The sequence below is a fragment of the Canis lupus genome, chromosome 2 (genome assembly GCF_048164855.1).
Source record: "Canis lupus baileyi chromosome 2, mCanLup2.hap1, whole genome shotgun sequence".
In the NCBI taxonomy this organism is placed as follows: domain Eukaryota; kingdom Metazoa; phylum Chordata; class Mammalia; order Carnivora; family Canidae; genus Canis; species Canis lupus.
The window spans coordinates 30,163,273-30,189,263 of NC_132839.1; the positions used below are offsets into that span (position 1 = coordinate 30,163,273).

At 37.4% G+C, this 25,991-nt stretch overlaps 1 protein-coding gene across 8 annotated transcripts in view; it reads left to right on the plus strand.

The window, feature by feature from the left end:
• The first annotated feature begins 608 nt into the window (after positions 1 to 608).
• WDR41 (WD repeat domain 41) overlaps positions 609 to 25,991 on the plus strand; it is a 204,211-nt gene continuing 178,828 nt past the window's right edge. For 2 of the 8 annotated variants that reach the window (XM_072794248.1, XM_072794255.1), the window contains exons 1-3: positions 609 to 662; positions 1,010 to 1,066; positions 1,524 to 1,637. In XM_072794248.1, coding sequence (XP_072650349.1) covers positions 624 to 662; positions 1,010 to 1,066; positions 1,524 to 1,637 — 210 coding nt within the window. In that variant the 5' untranslated portion in view covers positions 609 to 623. Of the gene's footprint in view, positions 663 to 1,009; positions 1,067 to 1,517; positions 1,638 to 14,182; positions 14,201 to 25,991 lie in introns of those variants that run through there. The other 6 variants (XM_072794263.1, XM_072794271.1, XM_072794278.1 and 3 more) reach the window with 3 other exon arrangements.

Below are 25,991 nucleotides of genomic sequence, written 5' to 3' on the forward strand. Positions count from 1 at the left end.
CACCATCCCTAACCTCCTTGTAATAGGATCCAGGGTTGGAAACTGCATTGGAATTATTTTCCAGGGTAGGAAAGGAAGATTGGAATATGCAAGAATTTAACTTTCTGTAGAAAACATGGCTGTACATGTTTTTATATCATCCAGTAAAGTATGGTTACTCCATGGATTCAACTGAGAAGGAGAAATTAGAAAATAGCTAGGCATATCCTTCTAAAGGAAGGTAAATTTTGCTTTGATTGACTGGATTTGTGTAGTACTAGTTCCTTGTATACAGTTAGCAAGACATGGATTGGATAGTCATAGGCATTGGATAGTCCATGGATTCAACTGAAAAGGAGAAATTAGAAAATAGCTAGGCATATCCTTCTAAGTCGGTAAATTTTGCTTCGATTGACTGGATTTGTGTAGTAGTAGTTCCTTGTATACAGTTAGCAAGGCAACTGGACAACTACTTAGAAGCTAGTATGTGGCAGTGTCAGTGTATTTATTTAGTTGCCAAGGCAATGCTAGGTGTTTATGACCACGTGGGAGGATGAAAGGAACGGGTGGCTTAGTGGCCGTTCAGGTGAGTGCATGGACATAGGCCAGAAAGTATTGCTGCTCATACCTCTTTTTATGTTTGGATGAAGGCAGATAGTTCAAGTCCAGAGGAAACTAGTGAAGTATGTGAAATTTTTTAGGAGGCTTCAGCTTCCTTCTCTCCCCTGACATTTTTAGTCAGGATCTTCTCCTTCAGATCCTTTTCCTTATTCAAAATAGGAAATTAGCTGTTGTCATTTACATTTCGACTAAATAGATTTAAAGCAATATGCTAACTCATCTATTTCAAACCCTTTAAGTTTAGTGTGGAAGGAATGTCTGTATCTTCATCAATTAAAAACTTAAACATTAGGAAGCAAATAAAATTAATGTTGGAGATAGAGTGTTTGCATAGGAGCATTCTTCAGTTTAAGGAAATTTTACCACACCTGAGACTGGCTCCCCAGATAAATCTACTTTACTTGTTTAGGGATGCCCCCAGAAGTTAGGAGAAAAAGGAGTGAAGAAAATATTCTTTGTGTTGAAGGTGAGACATGGATGAATTTTATTATTCTTCAAATGGTATATACATTCTTTTGTTTGTTGGACACATTTCGCAAGGAAAAAACAAAGGTATCAATTATAATTTCTTCCTGTCACAGTGTCCTGTCTTAAGAATCAGCTTTTCTAGAGTAACTAAGATTTTACAGATATCCTTAGAGATTGATTGCCTAAAAACTTCTGAGGCTACAGAGGTACTTTCTGCATTGTTGATTCCTCTTAGGTGACCCTGGGCTCCAAAGTCACTTGAGCCATTTATCTGTCTTTGAGTTTTAAAGTAGTCTTCGTGAATGCACTGCTCCCCTACAAAAACCCCCCACCTCTTTTTCTTTCCTATCTTTATTCCTCTGCTTTGAAATCCCCAGAGTCCATTTTTCTTATGTAATACACTGCTCTGAGCTTTTCTTTTTCCTTCCCTATGGTAATCCTGTTGTTCCCCACAGACAGGAAGTCCTCATCCTCCTGGCCCCAAATTTCTGCTGCCTCAGGGACACCTGGAGCTGGGATCAGGGCTGAGGAGGAGCATTAGGTGGACATGTTGCCCATGCATCCCTCAGGTAATTATGGTGAGGGGAGAGGGAGAATGGAGGATTAGTTGGGTATAATACAGAAAAGTCTGACCTGGAGCATAGGGATAGAGTGAGATGATGAAATCTAAATTTTGGGAGAATCACATCTGGAAGTTTGTCTGTATCTGCCTTTGGCTCAGGTCATGATCCTGGGGTCCTGGGATCGAATCCTGCATCAGGCTTCCTTCAGGGAGCCTGCTTCTCCCTCTGCCTGTGTCTCTGTCTCTCATGAATAAATGAGAGTCTGCTGTGTCTCTCATGAATAAATAAATAAAATCTTAAAGAAAATGTTCAACATCACTCATCATCAGGGAAATACAAATGAGAAATCACAATGAGATACTCACACCAGGAGGTCTCTGGGTGGCTCAGCAGTTTAGCACCTGCTTTCCGCCCAGGGTGTGATCCTGGAGTCCTGGGATCGAGTCCCACATCGGGCTCCCTACATGGAGCCTGCTTCTCCCTCTGCCTGTGTCTCTGCCTCTCCCACTCTGTGTCTCTCATGAATAAATAAAATCTTAAAAAAAAAAGAGAGATACTCACACCAGTTGGCCTGGCTAAAATTAATAGCTTAGGATACAACAGATGTTGGCGAGTATGTGTAGAAAGGGCAACCCTCTTTCATTGTTGGTGGGAATGCAAACTGGTGCAGCCACTGTGGAAAACAGTGTGGAGGTTCCTTAAAAAGTTAAAAATATAACTACCTGACAACCCAGTGATTGTACTACTAGTTATTTATCCAAAGGATACAAACATAGTGATTTGAACTATGGAAAGAGCCCACATGTCCACTGACAGATGAATGGATGAAGAAGAGGTGGTGTGTGTGCGTGCGCGCACACACACACACACACACACTGAAAGTCATCAAAAAGAATGAAATCTTGCTGTTTGCAATGATGTGGATGGAATGCACTTATACTAAGTAAAATAAGTCCGAGGAAGACACCATATGATTTCACTCATATGTGTAAGAAACAAAACAGATGAACCTAGGGGAAGGGAAAGAAAAATAAGATGAAAACAGAGGGAGGCAAACCATAAGAGTCTCTTAACTCTAGGGAACAAAATGAGGGTTGCTGAAGGTTGGTGGGGGAGATGGGGTATTTGGGTGATGGGTATTAGGGTACTTGATGTAATGAGCCCTGGGTATTATATGCAACTAATGAATCATGAAACTCTACCCCTGAAACCAATAATACACTATATGTTAACTAACTTGAATTTAAATTAAAAAAAGAACCTATTGAAAAAAACTCTACTAGATGCTAGGTAGGGTCTATTAAGGTAGGAAGGAAGGTCTTTGGTCATCTCATCTCATTATTGCTAGTCAAATCATTCACAGAAATTGTGGAGCAGATGGTTATTTAGCATCAGCTTAGACATTTTCAAGAGTCAGGAAACTCACTACCTGATAAGGTATCTCATTTCTTCAAATACATTCTCTCTCTCCCTCTCTCTCTCTTTTTTTTAAGATGTTATTTGTTTAAAAGAGCGATAGAGACTGTGAGAATGAGGGGGGGGGAGGGTGAAGGGAGAAGAAGGAGCAGATTCCCCACTAAGCAGGGATTCCCGAGGTGAGATTTGATCCCAGGACCCTGAGCCAAAGTCAAATGCTTAACTGACTGAGCTACCCAGGCACCCCTCTTCAGGTACATTCTTATATTACACTGAAACTGTCCTTCCTCTGTCTTTTCCTTGATATTCCAGAAAACAACTCTGTAACCTTTATTATTACTTGATAGGTCTTCCCATGTGTAAAGACAACTTTCCTATTGTCCTTCCTTTCCTAAAACCTATGAAAAGATAAGGGGCTGTGGTCAGAGATGGGAGGGTTTCCCAAGTTATCAAAATATGTCTTTAGTGGGGCGCCTGGGTGGTAATTAGTTGAGCCTCTGCCTTTTGGTTTTAGCTCTGGTGGTGGTCTTGGAGTCATGAGATGGAGCCCTGCATTGGGCACCACACTCAGTGTGGAATTTGAGATATTCTCTCTCCCTTTGTCCCTACTGCTTGTGCTCTCTCTTTCTCTAAAATAAATAAATCTTAAAAAAACATGTTTAGTCATCTTTATTAAATAGAAGACAGATTTTATCTGTAAGGAACATGGGGGAGGTCTTCGTTTTTTCCCCCTATCCCAGACATTTTTTGAGTGTTCATTTTTTAAAATCAGCATTTCTCAGTCTCAAGGGATGGGGTTTAAGTTTTGAAGTTTGAGAACCACTGTTTCATTCACTGTCCAGGTGAATTAAGTGTAATTGATGTTAATCCCAGGAATGAGTCTCACCTAGAAAATAATGTTGAGCCTTTCTGACCTCTCTGCTAATAGCCTTGGAACAGTCTTAAGTCTTTACTGACTGAATATTAACATCAACTCCCATTAGCTCTCATTTACAAGCCTTCTTTCCCCTTTTTCTTAGTCATAGATTTCTCAATTTTAGTTCTACCTTCTCCCTGACAGCACAGAAGTTGAGTTCTTTTTTTTTTTTAAGAAAGCTACCAGTTTTATTATTTTTTAAAAGATTTTATTTATTTATTCACGAGAGACACAGAGAGAGGCAGAGAGGCAGAGACACAGGCAGAGGGAGAAGCAGGCTCCATGCAGGGAGCCTGATGTGGGACTCGATCCCGGACTCCAGGACCACACCCTGGGCCGAAGGCAGGCACTAAACCACTGAGCCATCCAGGGATCCCCCAGAAGCTGAGTTCTTTAAAGTCTCCTTATCATCAGCCCTCTAGGTTACTGCTGATATAGGATGGTCATCTGCTCCCAACATTCAAGTTTTCTGAGATTATTTCTATGCTCAACTGTTTATTTAGATTTCATTGCTCTTCAACCTTTATTTTCCTAGAGTTTTATATATATACAAACATTAATGTAACTCAACATGAATGGAATCCACTTTTAATTCCTTCCTCCATCTGATTATTTTTCCTTGGTTTATGATCCCTTCTAATCCTCATACATGTGCCTATTTAATTTTTAATATTTGTAGCATATATATGTCTTATATATTTGTTTTTATTATTATTTTATTCCTTTGTTTTTAGAGAGCACATGAGCTGGGGGGGGGGGCAGAAGGAGAGAGAATCTCATGCAGGCTCTATGCCCAGTGTAGAGCCCCATATGGCACACTCAGTATCACAACCCTGAGATCATGACCTGAGCCGAAATCAAGAGTTGGACACTTAACCAACTGAGCTACGCAGGCATCCCCCCAAAATAGGTAATATTTTACATTTTGTTTCTGTATATTTTCCACATTGGGGTATGTCTTCATATGTATAGTTTTAATGACTATAGCCCATATTCTTTTCTGATAAGTGTTAACTGTTTATTGTAAATATTGTTAAATATGTACACATATTTGTTTATTCAAAATACATATTGATTCCATAGGTTCGTCACTCAGTTAAGTATTAAGATTTGATGTATGAGTGTGTGTGTGTGTGTGTATGTGCGTGTGGATTAGAGAGAGAAAAGGAGATCTGTGTGAAAACAAAGTCACATACAGCTACAGCATCCAGTATGGTAATCATTAGCTACTTGTGGCTATTTAAGTTATTTTTTTTTTTATTTTTTTATTTAATTTTTTTTTTTTTTGCTTTTTTTTATTTAAGTTAAATAAAATTAAAAGGTCAGTTCCTCCTTCACAATAGTCACATTTTCAGTGCTCAAAAACCACATGTGATTGGTGGCTACAATGTTGGTTGTCATTATAGAAAGTTTTATTGGTCAGTGCTGACTTGTAGCTTTCTAGGCCAGAGAGATAGAGAATCAGGTTGCTCTGCTTCTTGCTGAATTCCATGGGACTCTGCTCTGTGCTGTAGCGATGGAATTGAACAATGTAAGCGGACAATGAGTACTCCCCAAGGGCTTTTGAAGAAATGCCTGTAAGTAAGAACTTACCTTGCCATGGGATTTCAAAGTAAAAATTTTAAAAATGAGGTTAAGGGGAAACAAGGTAATTTTGACTACCAAGGATAGAGAATGGGAGGGATGTGCAATTTGGGTCTACTGTTTCTGTGCCTGCTATGTATCATTACTTGAATCCACATTTCAGTGATTTTCTCTGTCAGTGGTAACCACAGAGTGCTTTTTATATAAGGGTTTAGATTGGATCTGTAGGTAAATTTGGGCTATACCTTGGCCATTTAGAGCAGGTATGTGAGAGATGTGGTAAGGAGTGAAGGAGGAGAGCAACTATGATTTGAGACAGATACATGTGTGTGCTCACGCACACACACTCACACACAGTAAGCTTCTCCAGCTCTGTTGTCACTGTTTTAGGAAAACAACTGTCTCACCACTTACAGCTTGTCTGGTGCCTGATCTGAAATTAGCCATACTTTCTCCCCAGGGCATCCTCAGATCCCTGAAGATCTCAAAAATGGTTATACCTCAAAACCCTGGGGACCTGGTCAGATGTGCTGTTACATTAATTATAATGCAGATCAGGATTGTGGATTCTGTATGCAGATGTGCATAGAAAGCCTGCAGATGTGCACGAAGAGAAAGCTGTTGAAAAGCTTGAATACACTGCACTGGTGCCAGGCATATTTATCACAGGGTAGTTACTGAGAATGCTTGATGGGTTTATTTCATGACGTAGGCAGTGTCAAGTATATAATGAGAGAGATTCAGTTGAGCTAGTAGGGGAAAAATAGGTATATATTTACTTCCTTCTGATACCCCTTCCCCTCCACAGCCCTCAGAGTGGGCTTATAAAAATTTTTGAAGTTTCAAATGGTGACTTAAGGTAACCAATGACTGTTTCTATGGGGACTTAAAATAATTCTAAAAATAGAAACTTACTTAAAAATGATAACCTGGTATCTTTGTTGTTTGCAATATTGAAGAATCACAAACTCATCGTGGACTTGGTTTGTTATAGTGACTATGAGAGGGTATTACTATTATAGCCATTAATGTTTAAGATTACAGAATATTCCAAGTATTTACAAATGTAGAGAAAATAGTACAATGAACTCTCATGTATAAATCACCCATGTCTAATAATTTTTTAAAAGATTTTATTTATTTATTTATTTGAGAGAGAGCATGAGCAGGAGGTGGGGAGGAGATGGGCAGAGGAAGGAGAAGCAGACTCCCTGCCAAGCAGGGAGCCATATGTGGGGCTCTGTGTGGGGCTTGATCCCAAGACCTTGAGATCGTGATCTGAGCCACCCAGGTGCCCCTCCCATATCTAATAACTTTTAAGATTTTGATTTCATTTGCTTTATTAATTCTTCTCTCCATCTTCTTCTCTGTTTCAGTATATTAAAGCATATCTCAGATGTACATATTTCAATTTACATCTCTAGAAATAGGAATATTCTATTCTTACCCCAACAATTAAGTTTTTTATTGTTGATATCATCTAGAAATCATATTTCTTTGACTATTTCAAACTGTCTTCTTAGTTAGAATCAGGTCTAAACAAGATCCATACATTCGATTTGTCTCTTAAGCCTTTTTATTTATTTTTATTTTTATTTTTATTTTTTTTAAGATTTTATTTATTCATGAGAGACAGAGTCAGAGACATAGACAGAGGGAGAAGCAGACTCCTTGCAGGGAGCCCAGCATGGGACTCGATCCCCAGACTGGGATCATGCCCTGAGCCTACAGGCAGATGCTCAACTGCTGAGCCACCCAGGCATCCTCCTTAAGACTTTTTAAAAACAATTCAGTAATACTTGGTACAGTTAAAGAGTTGGGTAATCATCATCATCCAGTTTTATAGTGTTTCTACTCTCCCCATTCTACTTGACCCATTTGCAGTCAAGCCTTGCTCCCACCTCTGGCCCATGGAAACCACTGATCAGCTCTCTTTTTGTATAAATTTTCCTTTTCTGTACATTTCATTTCTTAAGTCTTTTAAAATCTGTGATAGTGTCTTCCTCCCTTCCGTTTCCCCCCTGCATTCTGGATTGGTCTGCTTGCTTCTTTCTGGAGTTACCTAATTTGTTCTTTATTCCTCTTGTTCTTCCATATTTCTTGTAAATAGAATTTAGCTTCAGAGCAGAGCAGCATTATCCAGTAGAACTTCTGCAAGTGAAGGAAATGTTCTGTATCTGTGCTTGTGTTCTGTATATGTACTGTTGAATAGCTACATGTGTGGCTTTTGACTATTTGTGATTGAGAAACTGAATTTTTAATTTCACTTTTAAAATTTAAGTAGCTAGTTACACATGGCCATTATTGGTGAAGCTGTAGAGTCTTAATCAAATTTAGGTCCAGCATTTTCAAGCAAGAATATTTTATAGGTTGTGCTATATGTTTCATATTGGAACATGTCAGGAGACACACTCTGTTTGCTTGTCAATTTCAGTGATGCTGTGGTTGGCCAATGGGTTCTAATTATGACAACCTGATCTCCACTGTATGATTTTTTTTTAAGATTTTATTTATTTGCCAGAAAGAGTGTGAGAGAGTGAGCACAAACGGGAAGCAACAGGCAGAGGGAGAAGCAGTCTCCCCGTTAAACAAGGGACAGAACTCAGTCCTAGGACCCTGGGATCATGACCTGAGCCAAAGGCAGACAACTGACCGAGCCACCCAGGCATCCTTCCATAGTATGGTTTCTTATCACCATTTTAGTTAATGGTTTCATACATTTATAAATATTATGTGAAGCATTTGTTTCAGTAAGGCTTGCAAAATGGTGATTTTCTCATTCTGTCATCCCTTCCACATTTATTGGCTACAATTCTTTAGGAAGAACTTTATCAACTAGAGCTATTTGGTTAACTGAAATACATACATCTTGTACATAAAGGGCAGGATAAATGCTTATTTTTTTTCCATTTTCATTGCCAGTCTTCAGAATAAGTAGTGTGTGCCTTAGTTATTTCTAGTAGTGTTTAATGGAGAGATTTTAAGTATCATTATGAACTTGGGTTTATATATTTGGTGTACTTTAATCAGTTATATTTGTATATTTTTATATATATTGTATATTTTTGATGCTCAAAGTATCCCATCTTTGGAGCTCTTTCTGTTGGCTCATATGTTCTTTTGATTAAAACAGTAGAGAACACTAATAATTAAGGAAATGCAAATCATAATCACTTCATATCATATTATCAAAAACCAAAACAAAAGAGAAAACAGCAACTGTTGACAAGGAACCCTTGTGCACAATTGGTGGTAAAGTAAAATATTACAGTTGTTATGGAAGACAGTAGTCTGGTTCATCAAGAAATTAAAAATATATTACTGTATGATCCAGCATTTCCCCTTGTGAATATATATACGCAAAGGAATTGAAAGCAGGGATTTGAAGAGGTATTTCTATAGCCCTGTTCATAGTAGCATTAGTTGTAATAGCCAAAATGTGGAAGCAGTCTAAGTGTCCATAGATGGATGAATGGATAAACAAATGCTTTAAAAAGGAAGGAAATTCTGACACATGTTACAACCTGGATGAACCTTAAAGACATTATATTGAGTGAAATAAGCCAGTTGCAAAAGGACAAGTACTATACGATTTCACTTATATGAAGTGCCTAAAGTAGTCAATTTCATAGAGACACAAAGTAGAAGGGTGGTTGGTAGGACTTTGGGGAGAATGGGAGTTAGTGTTCAATGGATACTGAGTTTTAGTTTTACAAGATGGAAAGAGTTCTGTGAGTGGACAATGGTGACGGTGATTGTTGTACAGCAGTGTGAATGTACTTACAACCACTGAATTGTACACTTAAAATAGTTAGGATGATACATTTGTTATGCATATTTTACCACAATTTTCTTTAAAAGAAGTTTCTCAAAGTTCCATATGGGCAAAAGTGATTGTATTTGAATTTTATACTTTCATATTCTTCCCTGCTCAAAATAGGTACTCAGATTTTTTTTTTTTGAAAGTGTATCAGTCTAGGTTTTGATGACAAGAAACAGAAACTATCTTGCTGTTTTAAGCAAAAAAGGTGTATTGTAAGAATAATGGAGGATCATAGAAATGACAGGAAGCCAGAAAAGCAGGCTTAGAATGTGGGCAGGAACCAGAAGGGCCCAGAGTATAGGCAGCCATCAGTCTGGCCAACTAGTTGCTTTCATCTCTGGATACTGCCATCCCTACTGCATTCCTCTGTAATCAATCCTAATTGCACCTTTGACTTTGGGTCATTCTTCTAAAGTTCAGAGTTCTAAGCAACCCTGCCTTTTAGAGAGTAGAGAAAGGAAGGATCTGTTCTCTTTGGTCTCTCAGACCAGAGCATCTCACAAGACTACACACAAAATAGATTCAGCCAAATAGGAAAAGGATTTGATGCTGGAAAACTCCCATGGCAACATGTTCCCAGTCCCACGGAGGTTAAAAACTGACAACAAGGGATCCCTGGGTGGCGCAGCGGTTTGGCGCCTGCCTTTGGCCCAGGGCGCGATCCTGGAGACCCGGGATCGAATCCCACGTCGGGCTCCCGGTGCATGGAGCCTGCTTCTCCCTCTGCCTGTGTCTCTGCCTCTCTCTCTCTCTCTGTGACTGTCATGAATAAATAAATAAAATCTTTAAAAAAAAAAACTGACAACAAATATCCATTACTGATAGATGAAAAATGTATGTAACCTTTGCCTTGGGCAATTTGGCAAGAAAGTGTGGTAGAAAAGGTTATGGTGAGGCTGCTTGGGCATGTACAGGAAGAAGAAAGAGTCAGAGGGAAGGCTTTGACGGTAGACAATGGTAAGGAACAGATAGAGTGTGTGATAACTTAGAGAAAGCAGATAGGATGAGGATCCCAAGGACAGTCTCCATCATTTTACACAGGGCTGGTTCTAGTCAGCATATTTTTAGTGGCTCATCCAGGAAATGAAAGTTGGCTTGTCCAGTTGGGAGAAGCTAGATTTTTCAGCACATAATATACCCAAATACTTAAGAATTAAAACATAAAACAGTCTATAGTAAAAAGCCTTCTTCCCACCTACTCCTGCCTCCATACATCAAAATTGTCCTTCTTAACAGTAATTATTTGTTTTCTGTATATGCTGGAGCTTTTTAAAGTGCTTTATAAACAAATGTGATTATATATTCTCCCCTGCTTTTGTAAACAAATGGTAACATTTTGATTTTGTTCCACTGTTCTATGCAGTGCTTTTTTCATATATCTTTTTAAAAATAAATTTATTTTTTATTGGTGTTCAATTTGCCAACATATAGAATAACACCCAGTGCTCATCCCGTCAAGTGCCCACCTCAGTGCCTGTCACCCAGTCACCCCCCGCCCACCTCCCCTTCTACTACCCCTAGTTCATTTCCCAGAGTTAGGAGTCTTTCATGTTCTGTTTCCCTTTCTGATATTTCCCACTCATTTTTTCTCCTTTCCCCTTTATTCCCTTTCACTATTTTTTATATTCCCCGAATGAATGAGACCATATAATGTTTGTCCTTCTCTGATTGACTCATTTACTCAGCATAATACCCTCCAGTTGCTTTTTTCATATATCTTGAAGAGATTTCTACATCAGTACATAAAGAACTTTCTTATTCTTTTTTTTTAAATGAGTTTTACTTTTTTTTTTTTTTTTATGATAGTCACACACACAGAGAGAGAGAGAGAGAGAGAGGCAGAGACACAGGCAGAGGGAGAAGCAGGCTCCATGCACCGGGAGCCCGACGTGGGACTCGATCCCGGGTCTCCAGGATCGTGCCCTGGGCCAAAGGCAGGCGCCAAACCGCTGCGCCACCCAGGGATCCCAGAACCTTCTTATTCTTCATAGTATTTCAGGATATAAGTTACATAAATCCCTATCAGTGGACATTTAGGTTCTTTTGATCTTTTTCTATTACAATTAATGCTGTAGTAAATAATCTTGAACATTTATCATTTCATATGTCTGAGTATTTCCTTTGAGTAATTCCTGGAAGTGGAGTTGCTGTGTCAAAGAGTTTTGCACTTTTATTTTTATATGTAATAACAAATTGTTCACCATAGGAGTATAACAACTTTCAGTTCCAACAACAATTTATGAGAATTCTGGTCTCCCCATGACTGAGGATGATTTTTTAAAAAAAGATTCCATTTATCTATTCATGAGAGACAGAGAGAGAGAGAGAGACACGGAGAGAGAGGCAGAGACACAGGCAGAGGGAGAAGCAGGCTCCTTGCAGGGAGCCCGACGTGGGACTCGATTCCGGGTCTCCAGGATCAGGCCCCGGGCCGAAGGCAGCGCTAAACCCCTGAGCCACTTGGGCTTCCCTGAGGATGATTTTTAAAGATTCAGCCCTGAGGTTTATGATTAGGAAAAGAGGCTGAATAGGAGTTATTTTTTTACTTTATTTCTACTTTGAGTCTTTGAAGAAGATATTAGAGGAGAGATGAGCGATTGGACAGTGAACTTGAGATGTGAAGAATAGAAGTACTTTGTTATTGGAGCAATAGGCACTTTCCCTCCTGAGGCCTCAAGTGCCAAACCTTTAGTTACACTGTATTAAAAGGTTTATAGGATGTGTCTTCTGGCTACATTTTTTCCACTCTCCTAAACTGACAATGTAAATATTTCATTGATTAATATTATTCACAGTTTATCTGCTTTATTGACATCCTTGCAATTCTTATGTGAATTTCAGTAAAATACTATAGCATTATTCCTCCTCTCCCCAGAAATTGGCAATTTCCTAGCAGTTGGAAAATAAAATGGTTTCCAACTCTCAGATCTACTTTAGTTTAGGATTCATCTCAGGTGGTATGTCTTGGCAAAATTAAAATTCAATGAAGAATCAAGTTTTATACCTTTAAAATTTTCCTTCTGATATTAAAAAAGTAGTTAGTAATACCATCCTATTCTTTTACCAGTTCCACACTTTCATTTTAATTCTTTAGGTTTCAGAGGGAACATTTCCCCTGGCCAGCCTTAGGAACTTCCAGAACTCCAATGTTTTTTTTTTTTTTTTTTTTTAATTTTTTTTATTTATTTATGATAGTCACAGAGAGAGAGAGAGAGAGAGAGAGAGGCAGAGACACAGGCAGAGGGAGAAGCAGGCTCCATGCACTGGGAGCCTGATGTGGGATTTGATCCCGGGTCTCCAGGATCATGCCCTGGGCCAAAGGCAGGCGCCAAACCGCTGCGCCACCCAGGGATCCCCAGAACTCCAATGTTTTAAGTTTTACTTGAACCTCTTTTCTATGTTCTTCTTGAATTTACTCTTGCCTGAGTGATGACTAGTCACATACTAAGTCACTCCTTTGTTTTTATACGTAGTTAGATATAGAGCTAGAGAAAAATTTATGTAGTAGTATTTACCCTGTTTAGATGTACAATTCAGAGTTTTGACAAACATCTGCAGTCATGTAACTACCACCACAATCAACAAATAGAATATTTACATCACCCTCAAAAGCCCCTTTGTAGTCATTCCCCTTCCCCAACTCTCAATCTCTGATCTATTTTTTATCCTTTCAAGTTTTATCTTTTTCAGAATTCCAAATAAATGGAATCATGTATATAACCTTTGCATTTGTATTCTTTCATTTAATGTAAAGGTTTTTGAGATTGAGCCATATTGTGGCATGTATCAGTATTCTCTTTTTACTGTTAGGTAGCATTCCATTTGTATGGCTGTACTGAGGGCCATTATTTTTAGTGTGTTATTGTAAAGAGTGATTTGAGTATATTGGTCTGGTTTGAGTACATAGTTCAGTGATTTTGGTTCATTTGTGCTCAAGCCCAAGTTACCTAATGAGAGTTCAGTAGTGCACTCTGGCATAGGAATCTTAAATTTTCTTTAGGACTAGGCTATGTAGAAGACATCATTTGAGTTATACTTGGAGGCATGAGGAAGAATGCCATGAGAGAATCCCTGAAAGAGTGTTACTGAGCAATAGTGAGCATAATTATACATTAGACTCTGAGTTCCTTGAGGAACTTGTCTTGCTCTTTTCTTTTTTCCTTTTAAAAATTTAATCAGTTTCATTTTTTAAAAAATTTTTATTTGTCTTTTCTGTGTTATGTTCCTTTCTCTAGTGCCCTTGTAGTTCCTTGACAGTTATTTGTTGAGTAAGCCAAATTTGTCCCTAAATGCTGCCAGGTTATGATGTTAATTTATTTTGTCCTTGAAGTATAGTGCTCTTAAAACCACTGTGCACTTTGGTTATGCCTTTTCCATCTCTTTCCTCTTTTCCTCTTTCCTCCTGTGGCTGTAAAGAAAGATTGTCAGCCTCCTACATTGTGTTACATTTGTGGCTTTAAAAATTTTTAAATTAAGGTTTCAATTTTAATTCCAGTATAATTGACATACAGTGTCATATTAGTTTCAGGTGTATAATATAGTGATTCAACAATTCCATACATTACTCAGTGCTTATCATGATAAGTGTACTCTTGAATCCTTGTCACCTGTTTCACCCATCACGCTCCTCCACCTCCTCTCTGGTAACCATCAGTTTGTTCTCTATAGTTAAGAGTTTGTTTCTTGGTTTGTTTCTCTTTTTTCTTACGTTCATTTATTTTGTTTCTTAAATCCCACAGATGAGTGAAATCATATGGTATTCATCTTTCTCTGACTGACTTATTTCACTTAGCATTATATTCTCTAGCTCCATCCATATTGTTGTAAATGGTAAGTTTTCATTCTTTTTATGGCTGAATAATATTCCATTGTGTATGTATGATATTAATATCAGCGGCAATATACATATGTATATCATATATCCCACATGTCCCTTATCCATTCATCTATTCATCTTGGGCTACTTCCATAATTTGGCTATTGTAAATAATGTTAGAGATGTATATATCCTTTTGAATTAGTATTTTGTTTTTTTTTGAGTAAATACCCAGTAGTGTGATTGTTGGATGGTAGGGTAATTCTATTTTTAATTTTCTGAAGAACCTCCATACTGTTTCCACAGTGGTTATGACAGTTTGCATTCCTACCAACAAGTACACGAGGGTTCTTTTTTCTCTACGTCCTTGCCAACATTTTTTGTTTCTTGTGTTTTTGATTTTAGCTATTCTGACTGGTGTGATGTGATAGTGCATTGTGGTTTTGATTTGCATTTCCCTGATGATGAGAGAAATGTCTGTTCCTGTCTTCTGTCCATTTTTAAATTGGATTATTTGTTTTTTTTTGGTGAGGAGTTGTGTAAGTCCTTTATATATTTTGGATGCTAACCCTTTATCAGATATGTCATTTGCAGATATCTTCTCCCATTCTGTAGGTTGTCTTTTAGTTTTGTTAATTGTTTCCTTTGCTGTGCAGAAGCATTTTATTTTGAGGTAGTCCTAATAGTTAATTTTTGCTTTTATTTCCATTGCCTTGGGATATAGGTCTAGAAAAATGTTGGTATAGCCTTACGTTAATACTTTTTGTTCTTTTCATCACCAAGTGCCAAAGCCCTTTTTTTATCCTTCACCTCCCCTTTTATGATGGGACCCTGTGTTTTGGAAGATTTTCACTATCATATAGCATTTATTAAATAAATAATTTTCTCATTTGGAAAATCAGTCAAGGATATCTATCTCGCTATCTAGCCAGCTATGTATCTGACAGTAATCTGAGCTTCTGATTAGTTAGAGATAACCACTGTTAACTGCATAGAGTTATAATTTCTACCAGGAGCCAATATATTTGTTTTAGTTAATCTCATTAAGGGAACATATGTAACTTGCTTTACTCTTTTTAGAAGTAATAATAATAGTTCGAGGTTGCTCATTACTGCATTTACACATCCCTAAATGTCTAGAGATAGGCTAGGTTTGAAGTTACTATTTGATTTCTTTTCAAGAATGCCTGATATGAATATTAACCAAATATTTTGAGAATCTGGACTTGTAGCTTACTTCAAACCATAGGAATTCCAAAGCCCTAAGGACAGGGCGTAGCATTATGCTTCAGCCCTCATCAGCAGCATTAGCAGTGAACCATAGTTGTTTGTGCAAATCTAGGTTGGGCCTTATGGAAAAGAAAAAAGAATTACATCAGACTGGACTCTTCCTATTGTTAATGCCAGGAAACGCAACCCAAACAAACTTAGGAAAAAGGAAATACATTGACTAATATAATTCCAAAGATCAGGTTAGCTTCAGGAATTACTTGATTGGAGCTCAAACATTGTTTACAAAGCCTTGTTCTTCCTTGTGTGTCTCTCAGATTTAACACTGTAGTGTCAAAATGAACCTATTACATTCCCAGGCAGGTGGTTCCCTATGGTTCTAGGTTGGCTAAAGCAGCTCCTATCTGTATCTTGCCTGGTTCAAGTCCAGTGGGAAAGAGAAAGGCTCTTCTTCCCAGGATTCCTAGCAAGAATTTGAGTGTCAAAGACTTTGACAGAAATACATGGTCATCTTATACAAGGGACTATGCTCAGGGAAATTATGCACTTGATTGTTTAGCCCAAAACCAATAAACCAAGGTGTGAAGCTCCATCAATGGGCTGGGAACTGGGGTGGGGAATTCTGCAGAGTCAACTTAGGATAAAGTTATCAAAGGAAGCAGGGGTAGGTATATGGTAGTCTAATAAGGCTATGCACCAGCATTTAACATGCGCTTATCATTTCCTATTTGCTAGGGACTGAGCTAGATACTTTAACAAGTGTAGTTTGATTTAATTTCATTCTCACAGTGAGATAGTTACTTCCCTCACAGTGAGGTAATTACTTCTCTCTCTGCTTTATGGTTAAGGAGACTATTTCAGAGAGGTTAAATCATTGCCTAGTTTCTTATAATTGGTAATTTCTAGAACAAGAATTCTAGGCAAAGTCTTTCTGAACCCAGCTGTAGTATTTCCCATCACTGTCTCTTTGGTGTTCAAAAAATATCCTCAGCAGTAGCTGCAGCATCACTGGAAAATGACTGTAATCTCTCTAAATAATTATTTTTAAGATTGAAACCTTCACTTGGATGTGTTTATAAAATGATGAATTACATTATTTTTAATTTTTCCTTGTGTAGGCCATATGGGCTGCATTCATTCATCTAATAAATATTTGTTGGGTCCCTATTTTGAGCGAGATAGTGTTGTAGGAACTTAGGATAAAGTAGTGAACAAAACAAGTAACTCTTCTCAAGGAGCTTATATTCTGGTATAGAGGAGACATATAAAGAGCTATATAGTGCGAGATCAGGTGATCTTGAGTCTTCCCTTTTAACTTAGATTATTGAAGGAGCTTCAACCCTCACAGACATTTGCTGGGTCAGGCACAACCATGAAATTTCATTCATAGTTTATCTAGTATTGACTCATAAAACTACTCACTGCAACTGAACTCAGATGAAGGCCAGAAGCAAGGTAGAGGAATAAGGTAACTATCTAAAATCAGTCAAGCTATAAGGAAAGCCAAATGAATTAAACATTCCTTTTTTTTTAAAGATTTTATTTATTTATTCATGAGAGAGAGAGAGAGAGAGAGAGATATGCAGAGACACAGGCAGACAGAGAAGCAGGCTCCATGCAGGGAGCCTGACGTGGGACTTGATCCCGGGTCTCCAGGATCACGCCCTGGGCTGAAAGCGGTGCTAAACCGCTGATCCACCTGGGTTGCCGTAAACATTCATTTATATTCAAAATGTCTTTTCTTAGTTTTCTGGTTTTTTGGAAAGAGTTTTTTCTTTACTTCCAATCATTTCCTTCCCTCCATACACACAAAATTATAGATTGTTTAGAGCAGTGATTCTCAAAAGGTAGCCTTCGGATATCTAGGGTTCCCTTTTAGGAGGTTGGGGGAGATTAAAACCATTTTTAGGGATCCCTGGGTGGCGCAGCGGTTTGGCGCCTGCCTTTGGCCCAGGGTGCGATCCTGGAGACCCGGGATCGAATCCCAGGTCGGGCTCCCGGTGCATGGAGCCTGCTTCTCCCTCTGCCTGTGTCTCTGCCTCATTCTCTCTCTCTCTGTGACTATCACAAATAAATAAAAATTAAAAAAAAATTAAAAAAAAAATAAAAAAATAAAACCATTTTTATTATAAGACAAAGATGTGATTTACGTTTTTCACTGTGTTGACATTTGGTCTGTTGGTGCAAAAGCATTGGGGGATATAACTGCTTATGTTGTAGAGTGAATCAATACAATGATACCAAACTATACCAATAGTCATGGTACAGTTAAAAAAAAAAAAGGAAAAGAAAAAGTTGCACTTTTAGTTGGATACTTAAGGACATTTTGATCAGTAAAAAATTAATTTTATTGAATCTTAACTCTTGAGTATTTTTTTTTAATATTCTGGGTGAGGAAATGAGAATCATGCATAAAGCACTTTGGCCTGCATTTCAAAGTACAGTGGCTCTTGAGGAAAAGCGCTTGTGTGATTGAATTGACCTAGCTGCTTTTTTCATGGAATACTATTTTTACTTGAGAGAACAAATGATAAAGTGTAGCTATTTAGAGTTGAGTATTTGGCAGACATTTTCTCAAAAATGAATAGTGATCTTTCAAGGGAAACAACTGATAGTATTTGTTGTCAATGATAAACATTTGACCTCTCAAGTGAAAACTAGAAATTTGGAAAACTTGTATTAGCCACAGTGAGCTTGATAGTGTCCCAATATTTAAAGATTTTTCTGATGAGATTCATGGTTAATTCATGAATGTGATTTATAAATATTTTAAATAATGAAATGTGTCAACATTGGAAAGATCTATGTAAGTCACTAACCTGATCTTGTCCATCTCCAATTGACTTTTACTTCACTCAACATAATACCTTCCAGTTCCATCCACGTCAAAATAGTGAAAGAGATTATAGGGGAAAGGAGGGAAAAGGAATGAGGAAAATTTAGAGAGGGTGACAAAACAGAGACTCCTAACTCTGGGAAATGAATAAGGGGTAGTGGAAGGGGAGGCAGGCGGGAGGATGGGATGACTGGGTGACGGGCACTGAGGAGGTCACTTGATGGGATGAGCATTGGGTGTTATACTATATGTTGGCAAATCAAACTTCAATAAAAAATATTAAAAAAATAAAAATAAACTGATATTGACAAATGACCAATGCATGATGGTACAAAATTATGCAAGTTAGAAGATCCAAAGTTCAAGATAAACCAATATATTTTTAATGTAAAGAAGTATGAAAATTTCATCGATGTGGTTTCAGATTTCATATTGCAGCTTTTTTTTTTATTAAAGTAGAATATCTCCAATTATTCAAAACAAATGTTAAAATAATCTATTTTTCAACTTCATATCTGTCTGGGGCTAGATTTTCTTTATATACTTCAGTCAAAATAATATGACAAATTCAGGTGTCTTCTGTTAAAGCAGTCTTCTCATTAAGTTTTTTTTAAATTTATTTTTCTATTTATGATAGTCACACACACAGAGAGAGAGAGAGAGAGAGAGGCAGAGACATAGGCAGAGGGAGAAGCAGGCTCCATGCACCGGGAACCCGACGTGGGATTCGATCCCGGGTCTCCAGGATCCCGCCCTGGGCCAAAGGCAGGCCCCAAACCGCTGCACCACCCAGGGATCCCAAGTTTTTTTTTTTTGAGGGGGGAATACATTTACTTTAAACTTTTATTTATATTAACATGTAATGGGTTTATTTTTATTTTAAAATTATTATTTAGATTTTTAAAGTTTTAGTTTCTCATAGTACAACTCTTAAAATAATCTATAAAAAAAGCTATTTGAGGTCCTCAATAACTTTTAAGGGATCAAGAAAGTTTGAGAACTCACATGTTGAGAACTGCTGCCTTAAAGGGCTGTTTTATCCTTCCAAGGATCAAAAGATTGTGTTTCACTTCTCTACTTTTTCTGCATAGTGAACCTAACTGAAGAGTTCCCCACAGAACTGAAAATTTATCAAGGAACTCTATATTTAGGTGACAGAATTTACAGATCGTTCTCTGATTATCAGAGTCTAATTTCTAATAATTAAAATCTTGTAATATAAATCACTGGAGCCTTTTATTAAAATTAGAAGATTTCATTTCAGGATGAGGCTGAAGTCTGTCTGGGTAGGGAGCAAGTGTAGGGCCAAGAAATATCTGTCATATGTACTCCAGCTAATGAATGACTCCTGCCTCTAGAGCTCCTCACCACGTTGCCTCTAGCTCACACCATTAGACCCCTTCCCCCAGCCCCTAAAGTAGGAGACTCCTCCAAACTCTGTGGCAGGTAGCAGAAGAATGGGAAACCATAGCTGAAAGACCCGTGTTCTTGGTTTAAACTGTGAATGCTCTTTCCCACTGAAATATGCGAAATACCATTCGTGGTTCACTTCTATGAGAGTTACACGTGGATGGAATAGGCATTTGTGGGCTTGCCTGGAAGCCTTAAGTGCCCTAAGTTCCAAATAAAATGTTTAGGATTTAACTTTTTCATAGTTGGGAACTGCTTCTACTTTAAAAACTATTTTACATTTTATTTTATTTTATATTTTACATTTTAAATCAGGATAAATATTATCATAGGGACAGGTAGAATTAAGAATGGTCTTACAGTAGTGAAATGGAGTAATTTTATTCTTTGTAAGACTGAATGATGGAATTTCAACCACAGGTTATGAAATTAAGCCTACAGGCGATATGTAAAACCAGGGTATTGATCAAGAAGTGCCTGAATCCCCAAATTTTATAAAATGGCATCATATTTCTCTGGGCTGTTGGCATTCAAAAAAAATAAACATTCCACAAAATTGCCTATTTTCTAGTTAAACTGATGTCCTATAACTGTATCTGAAAAGCTAAGTTGTAATTTTGAGGACACCATGGATGAAAGAGAAAAAAAAATTACTACCACTAGTAACAGATGTGAAATTACATTAGATAAATATAATCATTAGTTTCAGTCTCACCCTGGTTAATTTGTTTGTGGAAATGTGCAACCCATTATTCATTAGATAATTTTTCACACATTGATTAGAAAGCCATGTCGAATTGTGACCCTGCACATTTGGGCTTACCTATTTCGCAATGAAGTATACCGCTTACAATAGTGGAAATGGGGGACAAAATGTTTATCTCAAGCTGATTTTGTGCCAATAAATAAAGTAAATCAATAGCCAGTGAAGTGTGAACAACATTTCTCTGCTGTATAATATGGTTTTGGGGGCAATTTGACATGCTACAAGGGGAAACAAGGGTCTTGAACAGAAAGGTAATAAAAGCAAATCATGCTGGTAACTGTTATTGAAGTCCTGTATTTTTCTATACTTGGGCAGCTTTAAGATGTGAAAAATAATGCACATAAAATTATAAAAATATTGAGGCAACTTTCCCCCATATTTATAAACATTCTTTCTTATAGCTGAACTTGATATTATTGGTCATGCATTCTATACCTGTGACAAATCTTTTCTATTTTCTATTTGATCTAATTTAGTGCACAAATTCAGATAACTTTAATATATTTATAGCAAATAGAACACAAAGACCTTAAATTTCCAATAGACTTTATTAGCACTCAGTAAGACTTCATCTGAATTTTACTTTTCAATATTCAGATAACTACATACAGTAATAAAAAAACCTCTTATATTAAAAAATATTTTTTTTGTCCTGCAAAAAGCTTCAAAGAGAAGCCCCCATTTTATCATCTTGCACATTTTTTTACCACTCCAAGCACCACAGAACCATAGGAAAGTGAAGTTCTTTTCTAATTCTCTGAAGAATAATGATATAAGTGCATTTATAAAGTATATCTTCTTGCCAGTTTGAACCTCTGACGTTCATTTTAAATTAAGATGAAAGTAACACATTTTTCCACATAATGCAGGCTGTATTCAAGTAATTAATGGTTAATTAAAAGCAGTTTTTTCTGTAGCTCAGACAGCGAAGGGCTATGCTATGTTACCATAGAAAGGAGGAGGTTAGGGTCTGTGATTTCTAGAAGAAGCATTTTGGCCCTCTTGGTCTAAAATAAAATCCTAGCCAGGGAAGACAACAGTTTCAAAAGAGAAATGGTTGCTGGTGTCACAGAAATTGTATTTTGCTGCCCAGGAATGTTACTTCCTTGACAAATTCTGTATACTATTAGAATTTCAGAAAATCATTGGCATTTTGATAATGGATGCTAAGAGGAGCACCTGGATGGCTTAGTTGATTAAGTGTCTGACTCTTGATTTTGGCCTCGGTCATGGTCCTAGGGTTGTGGGATTGAGCTCCACATTGGGCTTCATGCTGGGCATGGAGTCTGCTTGAGATTCTTTTTCTTTCCCCTTACCCGCTTCTTGCTCACTTGATCAAAAAAAAAAAAAAAAAAGAAAGAAAAAATAACAGGTGCTAATATATAGTATATTTATTTATAGCCAATGGCTTGATTCGTGGAAGAGTCCTATATATATATTATTATATATAATATACAATATATTAATATATAATATATAATTATATATATAAAATATGTACATAGAATGCTTATTTTGACATTATTCCTCCTCTACCTTTTTTTGTTTGAACAAGGGCTTCAGTCTACTATAGATGATTTTTAAAAATCTAGATTTAAAAACAACTGATGTTAGCAAGGATGCAGAGAATGGGCAACCCTCTTACACTGTTGGTGGGAATGCAAACTGGTGCAGCCGTTTTGGAAAACAGTATAGAGCCTCTTCAAAAAGTTAAAAATATAACTACTCTATGACCCAGCAATTGGACTACTAGTTATTTATCCAAAGGATACAAACATAGTGATTCGAATGGCCAAATTATGGACAGACTCAGATGTCCATTAAAAGATGAATGGAGGGGATCCCTGGGTGGCCCAGCGGTTTAGCGCCTGCCTTTGGCCCAGGGCGCGATGCTGGAGTCCCGGGATCGAGTCCCACATCAGGCTCCCAGCATGGATCCTGATTCTCCCTCCTCCTGTGTCTCTGCCTCTCTCTCTCTCTCTCTTTCCATGTCTATCATAAATAAATAAATCTTAAACAAAAAAAAAAAAAAATAAAAGATGAATGGATAGGGCAGCCCTGGTGGCGCAGCGGTTTAGCGCCACCTGCAGCTCAGGGCATGATCCTGGAGATCCTGGATCAAGTCCCACTTCAGGCTCTCTGCATGGAGCCTGCTTCTCCCTCTGCCTGTGTCTCTGCCTCTCATTCTGTGTTTCTTTTCTTTTCTTTTTTTTTTTAATTTTTTTTAATTTTTATTTATTTATGATAGTCACAGAGAGAGAGAGAGGCAGAGACACAGGCAAAGGGAGAAGCAGGCTCCATGCACCAGGAGCCTGATGTGGGATTTGATCCCGGATCTCCAGGATCACACCCCAGGGTGCAGGCGGCGCTAAACCGCTGCGCGACTGGGGCTGCCCCCACTCACTGTTCTTTTAGCTATTCTCCAATTCTCTAAGCATATCACAACCTTGGGGCCTTTGTTCTTAGTGTTTCCTCTACCCAGGACACTCTTCTTTCTGATTCTTGCATAATTCGTTCTTTTATTCCTTTAGATCTCTGCTTAAATGACACTTCCTTGGACAGTCCCTGGTATCCTTTCTAAAATAACATTCTTCCACCATTCTCTATTCTCTTGCTTTTTTTTTTTTCCCCTCCTAGCATTCATTACTTCCTGAACATGATCTTATGTGTATCTTTTGAAAAGTTTTTTGTCATCAGTGTATAAACTCCCTGTGGGTAGGACTGCATCTGTTTTTTTCATTGTTAATCCCTAGCACAAAGAACTATGCTTACCTTATAGAAAGTACTTGAAAAATATTTGTTGGGTGACTTGAGGGTTTGTTCAGTATTCTTCTGTTACAAATGTAGCGGGATGAGAAAAGTTATTTTGTCAATTATCTTTGTTGGGAAAAACATCTTAACATCTATACATGTAATGTGTAGCTCTGAGGAAATAGATTGAAAGAAACAAAGACATAGTTTAAAATGAATAGTAATTATAAGTAGAAGAGAGGAGAATGAAGTGGATAAGGGACTGAGTGTGGAGAGAGAGGGTCAGACTATAAGGCAGAAGACTAAAGCATGAATGAGAGAGGTAGAGATGGTAGAAATGACTGAGACTTTTAATAGAACAGGAGTATTTCATATTTATATTCTAGTAATTTGGCAATATAAGCTTTTCCCCATTAAGCTTTGAATCTTGCTGGCACACAGCTGTGTGATGTCACTGGCAGTGTTTTATTGGGAGAAGTCAAGAAAAACCAGGTCTGATGTTTGAGTCAAAACCCAGATGGTGATAAAGGAACAGTTTGTATACAGAGAATGAGTATTCAACAGAAATCAAAATGAAGCCAGAAGTTATAGGGAAGCCACTGGATTGCTCACTGAAAGTAGGAAGGGGAATTAAGTAGACCTTATCTAGCTCTTAAGCCTGAATTATAGAAACAACACAGTGGTAAATCTGTGTAGCTAGTTCTTTATACCATGTCCATGATTATTTACTTAGGGTAAATTTCTAAAATTGGAATTGCTGGCTCAAAGTATGTTGGCATTGTTAAGCCTTTTGATATGTGATCATACTGCCTTCCAGGAAAATGGTACAAATTTGAAATCTGAAATGTTTTATAAAAGTAAGGGTTATTAAAAGAAACCTCAGGGGCACCCGGGTGGTGCAGTCAGTTGAGAGTCTGACTCTTGATTTCAGCTCAGGTCATGGTCTCAGGGTCATGAGATCCAGCCTCGCGTCAGGCTCCGCACTCAGTGGAGAGTCTGCTTGAGATTCTCTCTCTCTCCTCTTTCTGTGCTCCTCCTCTCCATGCTCTCTCTCTCTAAAGTAATAAATAAATAAATCTTTAAAAAAACAAACCTCAATATTATAAATCTACTAAGCTGGCTATAATAAAAAAGATGGAAAATAAGTGTTGATGAGGGTTTGGAGTAATTGGAGCTCTCACCTATTGTGGATGAGAATGTAAATGGTATAGCTGCTTTGGAAGACAGTTTGGCAGTTCCTCAAAAAGGTAGACATTGAATTAACCATTTGGCCCAGCATTCCCACTCTAAATTATATACCAAGAGGAATAAACATATGTCCACATACTGATACAGAAATGTTCATAACAGCATATTTATAGCAACCAAAAAGTAGAAACAAACCAAATGTGTTCAATAACTGAAGGATGAACAAATAAAATATGGTATATCTGTACAGTAGAATATTATTTGGCAATGAAAATAAAGTACTGATATGTATTATAACATGAATGAACCTTGAAAACTTTACCCAAGTAAAAGAAACCAGTCACAAAAGCCTGCATATTGTATAATTACATTTTTGTAATTATAATGAGCAAATCTATAGAAACAGAATTTGGATTAGTGGTTGCTTAGGGCTGGAGATGGGGAGAATGAGGAGTGACAGCTAATGAGTATGGAGTTTCTTTAGTGGGGAGGAAAGTGTTTTAAAATTAGATTTTAGTGATGTTGCCACAACTCTGTATATATAAAAAAACATTGACTTACGCTTTTTAAAAAATTTTTGAGTTTTAATACCTATTTTTATTTTTTTAAACTTTTGAGTATATTTATTTACTTATTTATTATTATTTTTAATAGTTTTTTTAAAGAGCTCTTATTTATTTATTCATGATAGACATAGAGAAAGAGAGAGAGGCAGAGACACAGGCAGAGGGAGAAGCAGGCTCCATACCGGGAGCCTGACGTGGGACTCGATCCCAGGACTCCAGGATCATGCCCTGGGCCGAAGGCAGGCGCCAAACCGCTGAGCCATCCAGGGATCCCCACTTTTGAGTATATTTAATGCAATATTACATTTGTTTGGAGTGTACAATGTAATAATTCAACAAGTTTATACATTGTGTTATGCTCATCACAAGTGTAACTACCATCTGTCCCCATGAATTGCTATTGCATTATCATTAACTATATACTTTATGCTTTGCCTTTTATTCCCATGACTCAGTCATTCCATAACTGGAAGCTTTGTCTCCTACTGTCCTTCACCCATTTTGCCTAATCTCCCAACTCTTTCCCCTTTGGAAACCATCAGTTTGTTCTGTATTTATAGGTCTGACTCTGCGTTTTGTTTATTTATTTTAGATTCCACTAATTTTTTTGCTTTAATTTATAATTTGATATTAATATTGTTACCCTTGATTTTAATTTGAAAATTAACCTGAAAGTATTTGAAAATATATATTGGAAAAAATCCCCAAATTTCCTTGTGTTTTGTAGAGTGTATCCTTCATAAAGAGACTGTAATTTACTTTTTGGATAAATAATTTTTCTTTCATTTTCTTGTATTTATTTTTAGTATATGTGCTGCTGAAGTGAGCACTTATTTACTTTTTCATCATGATAACTGTACGCTTTAATCCCCATCACCTATTTCTCCTATCCCCCCACTCACCTCCCTCTGGTTAAAGAGATTTGTTCTTTATGGTTAAGAGTCTGTTTCTTGGTCTACCTCTCCCACTTTCTCTTTTTTTTCCCTTTGCTGGTTTGTTTTGTTTCTTAAATTCCACATATAAGTGAGATCATGTGATATTTGTCTTTCTCTGACTGA